We start from the raw sequence: 16,193 nt of genomic DNA, 5'->3' as shown, positions 1-16,193 counted from the left end.
ACACACACACACACACACACACACACACACACACACACACACACACACACATTTTAAGCAAACAGCTACACAAGTGTGAAAATGTATTACTGTCATCAGCAGGCTCAAAAGAAAAACACATTGTATATATTATTTGTTTCCACTTGCTTTCCCTTTATTGTCCTTTGTTTGCCCGGTGCATTCCTTTGGAGCTACGGGAACACATTTGGTGGTAAATTATGAAAAATGAAATTTCTTTGACGTACACGATTTGAATATTTCTTTTCATCGGTTCGAAAAACAGCGGACACGGACTGAGTTTGTGTTTAAATAACGTCATCTTGTTGTTCTCAGAAGCCAACCACTTCTCGGCTGCTAACCACAAAAAAACAACATGCTTATTGCAGTCCACACTAAATTGTTCTTGCTGATGCTTCTTGAACTTCAATTAAAAATAGTATGGTTCCACCTCAAAAGAAAATATTCACACAATTGTATACAGATAAATAATTTAAAAAAAATGTTTGCCTTAGTCTAAACATAAGTAAACACTGAAATTACTCACACTATATCAGCCAGTTTTTGTTAGCTAGATTATACTTTATAGAAGAACTAGGATCTAAATGTTAGAAATTATTTATGTAAAATTGAGTTAATCTAGAACACTATATGTTGCTTGGCAAAATAGAAGTACTATACGTAAGTACAAATTAGAGGTACTTATACTTTTCTTGAGTATTTCCATTTTAATCTACTTTATACTTCAACTCTACTACATTTCAGAGAGTAATATTATACTTGTTTTTACTCCTCTACAATTATCTACCTTTAGGTACTTTTAGGATTCAACTTGTACAGAGAAAGCCTATGAGTTTCTAAAACCATTTATTGTTATGGGATAATTTGACAAAAAGTAGCTCCACCTTGACTGGCTACAACATAAAAAGTAAAGTTATATAGTGAGATAGTAAAAATGATCTGATAATGTAGTATATGATACGGTAGCATTACAGTGAGAGGGGCCATTTGGCTGCCTAATGAGTACTTTTACTTTTGATACTTCTCTGTTGATAATACTTACTTTTACTTCCCTGAAATTTTAAATGCAAGACTTTTATTTGTAAAAGAGTATTTCACAGTGAGGTATGAGTAATTTTATTCATTTCCCTCTAAGCTACGTTTGCAGAGATGAAGTCACATTTCTGAATGCACTGGATTAGATCACCTTAACCTTTAAATGTTCTGTACCCCGTTAACACTGACACCCCAATAACATTCCTGCTGTCTATCTTATGGTTCCCATTATCTGTTTTTACTCCTGTGCTACCTCGAGCAGGAAGTCTCGGAGGGCGATGAAGGTGGGTCTGTCCTCAGGTTTGGGGCTCCAGCACTGCAGCATGACGTTGTAAATATCCAGAGGACAATCGTCTGGTTTGCACAGCCTTTCGGCTTCCACGTCCACCTTGTGGAGGATCTGCAAACAGACACATAAACAACAGAATACTAAAGGATCATTTTTCTAAAGGAGGATTTTTTTTCATATAATAATAAGAAGCTGCAATTGTTTTGTAGGTTAAGCGTTTTTCAGAAAACACAATATGAAAGGATGCATTTATTTTTAATCCAAAACATGAATTTTTATCCTCCCTGAACTTTTAAGGCAAACTAGAAAAGATGTGTGTGTGCATAAGCACGCACCTGGCTCCCATTAAGGCCCAGCCACGGCTCCTGTCCGTGGCTGAACATCTCCCACAGAGTGACCCCAAACATCCAGGTATCTGACGCGTGAGAGAAGGTACGAGACTTCAGAGACTCTGGGGCACACCTGGAGAGGGACAAGGAGGAAGACAGAGATGCAGAGAAAAAGACAGACAGAGGAAAAAGTCAAAGGGAAACTGTGAACAGCAACACCAGAACTGTTTTCAAAATAACACATCAATTAGTGCAACCGGGATGCTTCTCTCACCACGGGAAAGGGATTTTGTGGCCCTCCTCCATGATGTATTGGTCGGTGTGTGTTGGCAGTGCTCTCATCAGGCCAAAGTCTCCGATCTTTACCGTTTCGTTGGTGGACAGAAGGACGTTGCGGGCCGCCAGGTCCCTGTGTAGAAAACGTCTCTGCTCCAGGTAGGCCATGCCGCATGCCACCTACACACCCACAGAGTCCGAATGAGACAGTGCTACTTTAATGTAGCAGTGATATTCATCCGGAAGCATTTTATATCATAGTGAAACACTGACAGGGAACATTTTACTGCATAATGCTTTTACTTTTCATACTTTAGGTACATTTTACTGATACTAATTTTACTTAACTTGAATGTAGGACATTTACCTTTAGTAGAGTAATTTCACAGTGTGGTATTAGTCTCACATGGCCAAACCCTCCTTCAAAGGGTCTGGCTACTCCACATAGCATTCCGGGATGGGGGGAAAACGTGCTCTGGTTTAATGGCATTTCCTTATACCAATCACAATCATCTTGGGCAGTGCTAACCACCGGGAAAAGCAGCGGTGCTGGGGCAAAATAGCCTTGTTTTGGTGGAACATGTGTACGTCTAAATGTTGTTTAAGTCTTGCAACAGAAAAACTCCGATTGGACAGATAGTCTAGCTAGCTGTCTGGATTTACATATTGTGACAGACACAAACATATATACATAAATAATAGAGTTTTGGGAAGAAAGAAAAGTATCAGTAGGAAACAATAAAAAATAATTTTTAATCTGTTGTTAGTGGTGCCTTTTAAATTCAATTCAATGTTTAATTTGTTCATTAAAAGAATGTTGGAATCATTTTTTGAATCTAACAAGCAATGTGTTGTATTTTTGAAGAATACTGAAAGCAGCAAAACTGCAGAACTGAGTACAGTGTTGTATTGGTTTATTTATTGCAAGTAATATTGTTATTGCGGTATTAGCAACGTTTTCACATATTGCATATTTTCCTCGTGTCGTGCAGCCCTAGTGTTAACTGACCTGCACAGCGTAGTTACACAGAGAGGAGATGAGGATGTGACCCTGACGCTTTCTCAGACGATCCAACAGGGAACCCAGAGGGGCCAGCTCAACCACCTACACACACACACAAACACACACCATATGGAAATAAAACACTGATTATTATTTTCTTTTTTAGATATGAAATGTGTGACTTGGGTGTCTACTTTAGCGTGAACATGTTTGAGAAGGAGCGTGTTTTTTACCATCTTCATGGGCTGTGTGAGGACGATGCCGTACAGCCGGATGAGGTTTACGTGGCTCAGTGAATGCATGGCGTTCACCTCTCTGATGAAATCGTCCAGACCGTCGGAGTCCAACACGCCGGCCTTCAGACACTTCACTGCCACGGACAACTTGAGAGGCACAGAGGGGGAGACACTGTTTTAACAACCAGCAGAAAAAAATGCTGTACTGTAATTCAAAATATTGCCTTTGAGCTTGTTTTGTGAAAATCAATCAATCAATCAATCAATCAATCAACAGGTCAACGTGACAATTTCCTACATGTCTTCCTACACCCCACTCCCTTTCTCACTTAACTGTCCTGTCAAAAATTAAAGGTGGAGAAGCCCAAAAATCCTAAATAATCCTCAAAAAAGAAGAAAAAAATATATATTTGAGAGCCAACAACAGCCAACCTGAGCTTACACTTCATACATTCTGCACACTCTACAGCAGGTTCTGTGTTTCCTTGATAGGGTTTTTTTTTTTTTTACTCGCTACTGTGCCTCTGCGTCCCACCATTCTGCCGTTGGGTCCCGTCCACTCTCCTCTCCGCACCACCCCGAACGTGCCATCTCCCAGCCGCTCAAACAGCTGCAGCTCCGACTCTCTGATCAGGCAGGTGAGCGAGGCTCCCGACTCGCTATAGGCTGGTCCCGCGCTGGATGACGCCCCCTGAGGGAGGGGCTGCTGGGGGTCGCCGTCGGGTCGTTTAACCGGAAATACCTACAGAACGAGCCCAGAAGCACAAACTGCTTTATTTTTTGATATCTATTTATTGTACAATAGTGATACAAACAATCAAGGCACAATGTGTTTGTACATTTGTAAAAAAAAAAAAGCTGCTGACAGCTTTGGGCAACATATACAAAAAAACTTAACTAAGAAAAAAAGATACTGGGGGCCTTTTTAGTCAAGTGGCGAATGTAAGTCCAACAAATAAGAGAGTCTGTTGGCGTTTTCCTTTTTAGGAGCAGAAACTGGCGACCGCAGGTTGATTATTCTTATACTCAAAAAACTGCAAAAGTTTTGATTCGATTTCTGGAACCAAGGGATAACGTGGAAAAGTGCAAACACTTATTTCCAAAATGGTGGAAAATAAGATGTTAAAAGACAAAATATGGAACAAAATATGTGACATAAAAATAAACATTATCATCTTTCCAACTAAAACATATATCACATCACATACATATATCATAAGTTAGATTTTATTAATGAGCAGCCAAAGGGGAACGTCTCGTGAGTTGTTTGAGACTGTGACAGGCAAAGCAGCTGTTTATTTAAAATATTCAAATCCCTGCATTCTCACCATAATATGTTGTTCTGAATAACTACTAAATTATTACAAACTGCTGTAGTGTTTTGCTAAAATATAATAGATGAAATACAAAACAAATCAATTGGGGAGTGAACCCACCTTTTGTCAATTGTTGAGTGTGTGTGTGTGTATGCAATACATACTTTACTGATAGCTGTGAGGAACTTTGTCAAAGACACTCTTTGCAATGTAGAGCCAAATATTATATTGTGTAGTAATAATAATAATAATTGTACAGTAATAACAGTAATAATAGTGTGTGTGTGTGTGTGTGTGTGTGTTTGCACCTTGCTCATCCAGGACTTGCGTTTATAAAGCGCTCTTCTCCTTTTGACTGCCTCCCAAAGCCTCCTCTGACCTGCACCGACACAATCACAAAATCACAATTGTTTTCCCACTGAGATCTTACTATATGCACGGATAAACTTGAACTTATTATTTGCACTTTCCCGATGATATTGAAAATGAGGATCGACCCTCAAAAATCTCTTGAGGATAGCTAAAGGTTGAATATGTTATAAAACTCTCCATCGCCCATAGATGTTCCGTTGTTGTAGGAAAATGATAATAACCACGGTCATAACACTGTAACACTGTCTATACAGCACCTTTATTATCCACTTATTTAGTATTACTCATCATCCCCACTCTCACATCTCATAATATATTTTATTATTTATCATCATCTCATTCCTATTTTTCAGAACTGTTCATAGTTCTACTGTTCATACTATTTATATTGTATAAAATAACATATACTATTTTATCCCAGTGCCCTTGCACTACGCACATTTAAAATATTGTATTGATTCTCATTGCACTCATGCCTCTATATTTTCTGTTAGAGTATGTATATTGTGATATATTAGTGTGTATATTTCTGTTTTGGTTGTATGTATGTGTAAGCACAGTGTGAGTACAATGCCCAAAGACAAATTCCTCGTAGGTGTCCTCATACCTGGCGAATAAAGCTGATTCTGATTCTGATTCTGATAAAATGCGAACAGGTCATAACAGGACGTACCCGGGCGTCCCATGCCGATCTTCTCCAGGTCTTCATTCTTGACGTAGTCGAAATGGGAGAGTCGTGTGACGTTGAGCTCGTCACGGAGCCGCAGGAAGTACTCTGCAGCTGCACATCCTCAGCAACTCCAGCAGCCAGTCTGTACCCTCCTCACACTGCATCTACACACACCACGCACAAGCACACACACACACACACACACACACACACACACACACACACACACACACACACACACACCACACACACACAGACCAACACACACACACACACACACCTTGCGTTACTACACATGAGGATGCATTGACAAATCCCCATGGGTGCAGTAGGATTCAGATTCAAACTGGGTTTTTACTATATATTAAAGACATTAAAAAAAAATTGTTCTGTGTTAGTGAGTGTGATGTTAATGGACACACTGTAATGTGCAGTTGAAATGGAGGAGCTACTCTCAACTACAAAATCTATTTAAAAAACAACATTTTTACCCGCTAGATCCCCCATAAAACCACAACTTTTTAGTTTTCAACACTTCCATTTTTACATTGATTAAATATACAACATGTTATTTAGTGAGCTTTAGAGGTGCTGCTACGCAGATTTCTTTTTGCAGATTTTCATTTGAACAGAACCATGTTAGCTGTTTCCCTCCTGTTTCCAGTCTATATGCTAAGCTAAGCTAATCGACTGCAAGAGAGTAAATAATTTTTTTCTCCCAAAATGTGATACTTTGATATTGAAAGTATTAAAACTACTTCTTTATGGTGATCCCTTGGCACCCAAACTTTGTGTCAACTTTTCTTTTACCACCCATCTAGATCACAACATGATGTCACATCATCTATGATGAGCCAGTTTTTTTTTTTTTAGGGGGGGGGGGGGATCTCATCCCATAATTTGATTTCCTGGCTCAGTATGGGGTTTTGTGGGGGAATTATTAAAGGGGGGGTAGGAATTTGTCAGCGTCAAACACTTGATTTTCTGCATTCCGATCCTTTTTTATGCACTAATTTATGTTGGAAAATCCTTTATTTATGTGAAGGAAAATACTTTAGCTTTAGGGACCTGGGCCTGGATCCTTTGGACCCCAAATGTCCTGCTCGTTTAATAAGTGTAAACACATCTATGCCCAAGTCCAGTTGAAAAGCTGATCTTTTTTGGGGGAGGGTTGTGCGGAAAAAAATGTCAATAACATTGGATTGGGAAAGCCGCTATGTGGTCCGTTACACCCGAGGCATGGCACCAACAATGCAGGAACACACATAAAATGAGACTTATGTCCACGAATCTGTTACCACAGTGCATTCTGGGAGGATTCCTAATGCACTTACTTCCTGTAATTGCGATCACTATATTAACTATGATCGCTGTTTCAACTCTCTCCTCTTTTAGCCTTCAGCCCTAATTAAAAATATGAGGGCACTGTTACTCAAGATAACTTCATTCAGGATTAACAAATCATACTGTTCTCAAGAAGCAAATTAGATTAGATGGAAATAAACCAGATTATTTTAGCCCAATAACACCATGTTAGCCCAAAGCAGTTGAGCTACATTTGAGGAACAGGGCCCCGCAGGTTGGGGAACACGGGACTGAACGATGCAATTAAAATAAAATAGTAAGTGTGGTCTGCAGTTGCAGCCCAGCCATCACCATCAATACACACACGATCACAAACATACCTACCCCTCACACATCATACCCACTCTTTCTCTCACAAAGACAGACACACACACACACACTCATGCACACAAACACACACACACTGTAATTTCAAATAGAAAAGAAGAATCACTGCGTGTCCACCCACAACTTCATATTTTACCATTTGTCCACCGACACTCTCTCTGCTCCTTCCGTCTCTCTCCTCTTCGTCCTCATCCTCCCCCTCCTCCTCTCCTCTGGTGTATGGGAGTCGCTGATACATATAGCTCTCCCCCATACTGTAGCAGCTCCTCTCGTCCTTCGCCTGGCCTCTCTCTCTCTCTCTCTATGCTTTTTTGTTCAGCTGCTATTCAGAGGAGGCGTTAGCTGTGCCGCCGTGCTCCGAGTCTAGTTCGCTAATCTCCTCTCGGCTCCATGACCTTCTCTGCTCAATCGATAGGCGCATGCACACGCACGTTCCCAAACACAGCCAGAGGCATTTGACGCCACTCTCTCCAGTCGTATCACCTAAAGCTATCTATAAACTCTCTCCGTCTTCCCTCCCACCGGGTCTTTCTCTCCCTGCTGACTCACAGCTTTCCTGCAGCGTTGGACACCTCCATACCTCCCTTTCTCTCCATCTTTCCTTCTCTCTAGCTCTCCATCTCCTTCTGGCTCCGCAGCCGAGCCCACTGTCTGATGATAAATAATTCAGCGGCTCTAACAAGAGGATGAGAGGGAGAGGGAGACAATGTAGATACAAATAGGTAGACAGATGGATGGGTAAAAGGATGAATGGCCTGGCCTATGAGAAATAAAAGGAGACAGTTCCCAGCATGCAGTTGGATAGATGCAGACATGCAGATGGTACAGCAGTCATGCAAACAAGCACAACATTTAAAAGAAAATAGACATTTAAGACTTGGACAATTCAAATTGTCAGCTTTGAAAGCTTCAAACTGATTTCAGAACAAATTTTAAAGAAGAGGTTTCATTCGTTTTTTTATGATTGTAAACTGAGTATTTTGGGGGTTTGACAAAACAAGCAATATTAGGACATAACTTAGATAACTGGAAAATGAGGATGGACATCTGCTCTCTTTTAGAATAAAAAAATGAATTAATGAATTGAAAGAAATAATCAAAAGATGGGTGAATAATAAAAAATAATTACAAACAGATTAGTTTTAAAGTCATTAAGCTTTAAGTCATCAAGAGAAATAAAGTCAATTGCGGGTTTATGCTTCTCAAATGTGAGGATTGATGTTTTTCTCTGTGTGAAATGTAAAGATCTCATCATTCTTTTTCACAATTTTGTCAAATGTTACAGACTAAACAAAACATTCATTAATCAGAAAAGAATTATTAGTGGCAGCCCTTTATTTAGTCATGCTCAGAATGGCTAGGTCTGTCAGTTGGTCCGCCACTTTGGTCCGGACTGGAATACTGTATCTCAGCTTTTATAGTATAAGATGGATTGCAATGGCAAAGTTATCATTTAGGAAACTGAGGTCAGTCTAATATTTATGGAATTTTAGACATGAAGAGGAGTGTCAGGATTAAAGTGCTCATATTATGCTCATTTTCAGGTTCATAATTGTATTTAGAGGTTATTTCAGAATAGGTTTACATGGTCTCATTTTAAAAAAAAAACCACCATATTTTAGTTGGACTGCACATTGCTGCTGCTCCTCTTTTCACCCTGTGTGTTGAGCTCTCTGTTTTAGCTACAGAGTGAGGCATCTCACTTCTGTTCCATCTTTGTTGGAAGTCACACATGCACAGTAACTAGGTACGGACTACTAGCCAGTCAGAAGTGTAGAATGAGGGTGTGCTGCGCTAGCAGATAGCCTAGGTGAGCGTTATAACGTGTTACAAAGTGACGCACGTTTGTCACGGGAGTAAAGGCTGGACTACAACGGAGCTGTTTGGAGCAGTTTGTGAACAGTGTTTTCAGTTGGAGATGGAAAGTCTTATTCACTTTGTAAACATACATATAATGTGCAAAAACAATATATATAACACAATAAAGGAAAGGGAAAAAGCCAAAAAACATATGATATATATGAGAACTTTAATTTTGTTTTTCGACTAAATGTCTTCAAAATGTGAGATTATAGGCAAATAAAGGGTTAGAAATATTTAGACCATAACGTGCAAAGATGATATTTTCAGAAAATATTAAATGAATCAATCAATACAATGTGAAAGTTTGTGTATTTAGAAAAAGATATATGTATACACAGTCTATGACTGCAACGTCTGTCTACACAGCTGTAGTTTATTAAGAATATCTGTCTGCAGGCTCTTTCCCACATGTCACATCTAAACTGTCTAAATACTTCAAAGTCTCCTTTTCTCCTTTTCCTCCTATTCTCTGTATCAACATCTCCTCTCGATTTATACTGGATAACGGCTTTTACACATACTGCTAGTAGGGGAGGGTATCACCAGAGGCCCCACAATGTGATATCATCACGATACTCATGTCACGATATGATATTATTGCGATTTTAAACATGTTGCAATTTTCTGAAATATATTGCAATTCATTATCTTTTTTACAACTTCCAATAGAGAGCCGAAGTCACGCCTTTCTACTTCTGGTCCATGGGACCTTAATTAAAAAAAATATGAATCCTGTTTGAATTAAGCCACGGATTACAAACATGATGTTCATCGATTTAAAAGATAATTTTTCAACAGAAGAAAGTCTCAGTTTATTGTTAAACTGTTGAAGACTGTGAATACGTAATTAGAAAGACTACGCACTTCAATGTCGCATGGAAGACATCTTGCTGAAGCTACGAGGTCTCTGTGTATCGTACCGGGGATGTAACGTTACTCAAATGAGCAGCGGACCTTGCTTGTTCTTCTGCTTATCTGCTGAAAACACTTCACTGGATAACACAGGTAAGATGATGTTACATGTGTTGTGGAACAGAGCTAAGCTAGCAAGTTGAGCATCAAGCTAGGTGACCTAAATAGTGGGAGACGAGAGATGTAGTTCACTGAGCGGTTTCACACAAAACTAAGTGGTACTATGACAAACCTACGGCTAACTGATACTTAGGTTGGAAAATTATCTTTAAAATTGACGAACATCATATTCATTTCCTCTCCCCGTTCACTACTGTTAATATTTTTTCCGAATTAAGGTCCCATGAGGTCCACCGGAAGGGCCGTGACTTCGGCTCTCTATTATGTCCACAGAGCAAAACTTTGTCAATATAAAAAAAAAGTCTCTGGTTTGTTCATCTCACTTCAATTTTCCATCTAATGGACTGAAAAGCAATTATTCTTATTATTCTAGTACCAAAAGGTTAAATTCTCATGTGCAATTTATATAATAAAACACTGACCTTCGGCGTCCGTGTATCGATACAGTATTTCCACGGAAAATATTGCAATACTATTTTGCATCGATTTTTCCTGCCACTAGTATATTTACCTTAGCAGTGCTCAAGAAAATCCTACCTTAACTATATATTATTTTTTTACATTGTTTAACTACACAGCTTGTTGCAGATCAGCAAAGCACATACTTAACACCAAGATGCCCTTTCACAGACAGATTACAGCATTAATTCAGCTCTTGTCAGTATATGTTTGGTAAAAGCTTATCCACTCTCGGCAAAGACTGAAATGCACACAAATCCATTTTGACTGATCCTGTGAGCTTCATTCAAAATATAATTAAGAGCTGATATGAATGTGACTCTGGTGAAAATTCCAGATGTGAGTGTGAGGTGTTTGCTTTTAGCTTCTACTGAGCATTTAGAAACAAGAGAAAAAGACAAAAGATAACACAATTAATGTAATAGTGGGAGATACTGAGCTGTCACCGCAACATTCGACGCAAAGACAGGCTAACCAGTGCGTACAGCATATTCCTGTACATTTCACATGGGGTTATGTATACTGTACTGTGTGCATCTGTGGCCTAAATGAGCACAAATTCAGAGCTTTCATCTCTCTGTGTCCACTCGTTTTTTAATCGAGGGCGGTGCTCTAAATATAGGGAGGCTAAATTTGGCTTACATTCACTGGCTGTCATCTCAGCATCAGACACGAGAGATTCAGTCAGATACACAGATGTTGCCCTGTATGATGGGAAACCGCAATTTACTGTGCGTCTGTATTCTAGTTTTTTTTTTTTTTTATTCACTCTCCATTTGCTCTGACCACTGACTAATTACAGTAAGCAGTATTTGCAGTTTTCAGAGCAGCATTTCTTGAATGGGGGGTGGGGGGGTACATATATATTAAAAGGTGCACTATGAGTTCCTGCATGGTCACTTCTGTTGACTTTCCAATTCAATTTCAAACAACATACAGCAAGCTGGCCCACCCCTGAATTAGAGTATAGAGGCAGAGAACAATGTGGAGAGGGATCATTCCCCAGCAGCCAATAGGCTGATGAATTAGACAGGGGACATTAAAACGCATCATTTCTTCAATTAAATCTAAAATAAGATTAATATAGAATAAGACTTTATTAATCCCACACTGGGGAAATTCCTATGGTATTCAATTTACAGTTATAGTTTATGACAAAGGAAAAGCGCAAAGTCACATTTGAGAAGTTGGAAAAAAATAAAGTTTGGCATTCTTGCTTAGGAAATTACTGAAAAAATTAATAGATCATCAAGATAACGGTCGATTCATTTCGGTCAATTGGCGCATCGTTGCGGCTCTAATGTTCACATAAAAGTCATTAAAAAAACAATACTCTCATAGAAACAACAAAAAAAGGAAGTATATAGTTAGTATCCATTCTTCAGCCAGTAGTGATATATCGATGTATTTTTAACATAGAGAAGAATATTCTTAGCATACAAGTTCAAAATTATTTTTTTAAACCATGTAAATTTCATCTTCTGTTTTTGGAGCTCAATTTTGTGGCTGTTTAAATGTTTCTTTCTTGCTCTTAGTGCAGAAGAAGCCAGTACAGGCAGTCTTCTCTGCAATAATCTCATACATGGTGTGTGTGTGTGTTTAACTGGTCTCACCCTGCAGAAGTCGGTCGGTGGATCAGGAGTTTAAAGCTGCAGTCAGGAGTGACTGGGGTCACTGCAGGTCACCTGGAGCAGGTCACCTGGAACAGGCCATGGATGGAGAGACCCCACATCTGAAAGCACACACGCGCACACACACACACACACACACACACAAACACACACTTTATTTTCAGAAACATACAAAACATAGACTCTAGAAGTAGTTAAATGAGATAAACTGACAAAAAGGCCAAACTTAATTGTTTTCACTTAAATTATGAATAAACCCAAAGTGACTGATAGATCCATGCTTTCTGTAAACAGCAGAGTAATTTACAGACAGATTAAAAAACAAAATGTCGAGTCTCAAGTGCTTGAGACCAAGACAAGTTACTGTATGTCAAATCAGTGTATTCAATTAAATTGCAGGTCTGAAGAAGACACAAATATTTTTTTATTTTAAGTCTGTGTTTTAAGACCAAATGTGGCTATGCAGAACCTGCACAATGCCTCTTATTTTATTTCTATTTGATTGCTTCTGCTTTTACATCTGAATTCAAATCAAAAAGTACTGAGGAGGTGAAGTCTAAACTATGTCAAGTCCCTGAGCAGTCAGCTCAAAGTAAAAAAAATAAAATAAATAAAATTGTATAATGACAATGAGTTGAAAAGTAAATCAAATAACTAAATCCTTTCACAAATATTTTTTTTAATGTGTCTGGTTTAAATCTTCTGGGGGTGGAGATGGTCTATTAAATGTAAAATTCTGGCTGTAGTCTGATAGAAGACCCTTCTTGTTATGAATCTGATTTCAGGTCAGCTCTAGGTGACATTTTCACTGAGAGAGAACTACATCATATTTTTATATTTATAAAAAAAAAAAAAAGTCAATGTCAGTACATAGCAATAATGGAGAAGTGGTCTATTAATCTCTACTGAATAGAGACGAATAGATTGTAATTGATCAGCCTGCTGCTTCAGTCTGCCAAAGCTGATAAGCCTTAGTCACATTAAGTGTCCACCTGCCTGTCAGTCAGTAAACACCTCTCCATTAGGCTGAACATCATACCTTTATCTCATTTAATTTAATGTATACCTTTATCTCATTTAATTTAATGTATACCTTTATCTCATTTAATTTAATGTATTGTTTTGGTGTAACATGTAGAATCTTCCACATCGAGAGAGCAACAAGCTATCAAAAGAAAAAAGGAAAAAACAACCGGGGGACACCAACCTGTGAAGACGGGTTCTGCGGGAGACCAGTCCCCCTCCTCCGGCCAGTACTCGCTCAGTCCGCCGCTCTCAGTCCGCCGCAGCCCGGCGGTAAGCCGCGCCGTTTTATCGGAGAATCGGTTAAATTCAGTGTATCCGTTATAGGTTCTCTCTCTCTCTCTCTCTCTCTCTCTCCCTCCTCCGATAATTCCGGGATGGTCCTCAATCCGCCTGTCGTGCTTTGTGAGCGTCACTGTGCGTGACATCAACGCACAGAGAAGTAGGCGGCTGGACCGGAACCACCAAAACAATTGCACATCCTGTCTGGATGTTCAGGCTTCGAAATAAAAGCTCAAGATTCAAAAAGTGATCATAAAAGTGTCATTTTAAATTATTTCCAAAGGTTACGTTTTAATAATTATAATACACATATGTTACCCTTGTATTTTTTTACGTTTATATAACATTTTATTCAAATTGTGAAATAACTAAACTGTATAATACTTATTTAGTAGCTGCAAACACATTGAACTGCACAGTGGGGGCAGTGGGCACAGTGTTTTGATATTCTAGATTTAGTGCAGCAGGTGACTGTATTTGTGGAGTTAAGTAAAACTACAATTTCTGGTGGAAAAATTGGAAACAATCACAAATCTCAAATCTGCTGGAATTGCTGGGAGCGAATTGTGCTTTAAATTTGAAAAGCATAGCACTGGAAGCATACAAATACAGTATGTTGCTTAAATGAAGAACAGCACTCGCATTAACTGCCACTATTGAAATATTTGGCTAAAGATGCTGACTAAAGCACTATTTCATAAGCTTCCCCATTTCCTGAGCATTTAAAAAAAAAAAAGAATGCAAACACTTGATTTTGCCCTTGGAAGTTGCATCCCAAAATTAACAATGGAACTTAAGACAAGAATGAATAAGTATTCTCTGCTGTGGATCACTGTTATTTACCATGACAGAAAATAAGATCAAACATGCGTTTACTGGATGCTAAGCCAAAAGGGTTTATTACATTTTTCTGCTGAATATGGAGATCACAAAAACACGATTTCAAGAACAGGTTTTGAAACATTGCAGTACACCCAGTGAGTGGAAAAGCTATTTCTCAGCCAGCCAACTCTCCCCCCACTGGGATAAAGTAACCTTATTTTAAACTCTTGCAACAGTATTGGACAGTCAAAACAGGCTATAACAATATCAAGCTCAACAGAAGTGGCACCAGAAAACAAGCAAAAGTTTTTAAACATGTAATGACCCAAATTATGAAACTAACGTTCTGTTTGCTTGAGTGTATGTTAAAACAAAGGATGGATTTTAATGCAGTTAATCTGGTTAAAATAGGGCTAACTGACTAATAATGTTCTATAAACACGTTTACCTTTCTGTACTTATAATTGTAAACAGGGTCAATAAGTTGCAGGGTCAATTACAGTTACCTTTGTTGAATATTTATCTATGGTATCATATTTTTTACTCCCGTTTTATGTTCCTCCTGCCAATATTCAGATTGAACAAGAAAAAAAAAAAAAAAAAACCTTACTTATTTTAAAAGTGCGTAATATGGTCGAAGTCTGTTGAGCTACACCTTACTAAGAGCAATACAGTACCATGCATTGAAGAGGAAATATGTCATTAAACCGCATGCAAAGAGTTATAGCTTGTGAATTTAAGTTATATGTAGGTGCAACATCTATTATGTCTAAAGTCACAAACACAAAGAAAACTGGAGTTTACACGCCCGACTGAGACATTTGTTTCTAACTATACTGAATACAATACATTTTAATATTCTTCAGTGTGTATTTTGTGTACGGAGTTGCTTGATTAGATGCAAAATCGGAAATCAAAAAAAGAAAAAAAAGACAGAAATGTGAGCAAAAATAGAAGCGCACACACACGCAATACAAAAAAAAAGACAAAACAACACAATATATAAGTATAAAACTCTGGGAAACACTGTTCCCGATAAGTCGTTCCACCCTTCAGTGAAATATGAGAGACACTGCTCCCGATAAATACACATGTAAAAACGCACACACACACAATCACACACACTGGTAGGCAAAAACTACCATCACTGCTTGTCATTATGGAAGACACTGCTTCCGATAATGGGTTTTAGTTATGGAAGACACTGCTCCCGATAACTTTATCATATTATAAACTGCTCCAAAAGTTGACTGTGCAACATAAATGGCTGTCTTGCAAATTATGGATCCAATCAGCTTAGCTGTTGCGCTAAAAAAGGGTTGGATCATTTCTGTGCATCATTTATTTATTTATTTTTCTCATTAATTTTGTCATCAAGCTCGGAATAAATCCAGTCTTAACTCATTTCTGGGATTGTTGCTATATAAATAAGAATTCCAATACCTAGAGAGTTTCAGTTTTTTTCTCTGCACCTAGACTTGTTTTTGACAGAAAGGAAAAACCTTTTTTCTGCCTTTCATTTCTTCCTTTTAATGTAATTTAATTAATGACCATTTTAAAGACTGAGTGAAGCACCGCTATAGTACTCCTTCTCATGATTTGATGTGGTCTAGGAAATCACTTCACACAAAATGGAAGAAATGAAGGACAAAATTAAAAATCTAACTTTCTCACGGGCTCCATTTTGTCAGCAACAGTTGAGGAGTCATTTCTGTAGCAGATGCTGCCGGAGGATTAGACAGTATAACCGTCATAATTATGGAAGGCACTGCTTCCGATAACGTCGTATAAAAAGACAAACAATAACTTTATAGTGGGCACTGCCACTGATAATAAATAATAATT

At 38.4% G+C, this 16,193-nt stretch overlaps 2 protein-coding genes across 2 annotated transcripts in view; both read right to left on the bottom strand.

The window, feature by feature from the left end:
• tnk2a (tyrosine kinase, non-receptor, 2a) overlaps window positions 1-13,689 on the bottom strand; it is a 25,633-nt gene extending 11,944 nt beyond the window's left edge. Inside the window, 12 exon segments of the mRNA XM_032503424.1 lie at window positions 1,307-1,453; window positions 1,678-1,804; window positions 1,946-2,127; window positions 2,957-3,052; window positions 3,184-3,333; window positions 3,722-3,928; window positions 4,811-4,881; window positions 5,548-5,666; window positions 5,668-5,708; window positions 7,373-7,911; window positions 12,204-12,322; window positions 13,429-13,689. Coding sequence (XP_032359315.1) covers window positions 1,307-1,453; window positions 1,678-1,804; window positions 1,946-2,127; window positions 2,957-3,052; window positions 3,184-3,333; window positions 3,722-3,928; window positions 4,811-4,881; window positions 5,548-5,666; window positions 5,668-5,708; window positions 7,373-7,489 — 1,257 coding nt within the window. The 5' untranslated portion in view covers window positions 7,490-7,911; window positions 12,204-12,322; window positions 13,429-13,689.
• Window positions 13,690-14,397: 708 nt separating this feature from the next.
• The window catches only part of tfr1b (transferrin receptor 1b), a 13,373-nt gene continuing 11,577 nt past the window's right edge, over window positions 14,398-16,193 (bottom strand). The window contains exon 19 of the mRNA XM_032503438.1: window positions 14,398-16,193. This exon is cut by the window's right edge and continues 537 nt beyond it. The gene's annotated coding sequence lies outside the window, so the exon portion shown is untranslated.

The sequence above is a fragment of the Etheostoma spectabile genome, chromosome 22, assembly GCF_008692095.1.
Source record: "Etheostoma spectabile isolate EspeVRDwgs_2016 chromosome 22, UIUC_Espe_1.0, whole genome shotgun sequence".
NCBI lineage: Eukaryota > Metazoa > Chordata > Actinopteri > Perciformes > Percidae > Etheostoma > Etheostoma spectabile.
This window is presented reverse-complemented; position numbering and strand designations above follow the sequence as displayed.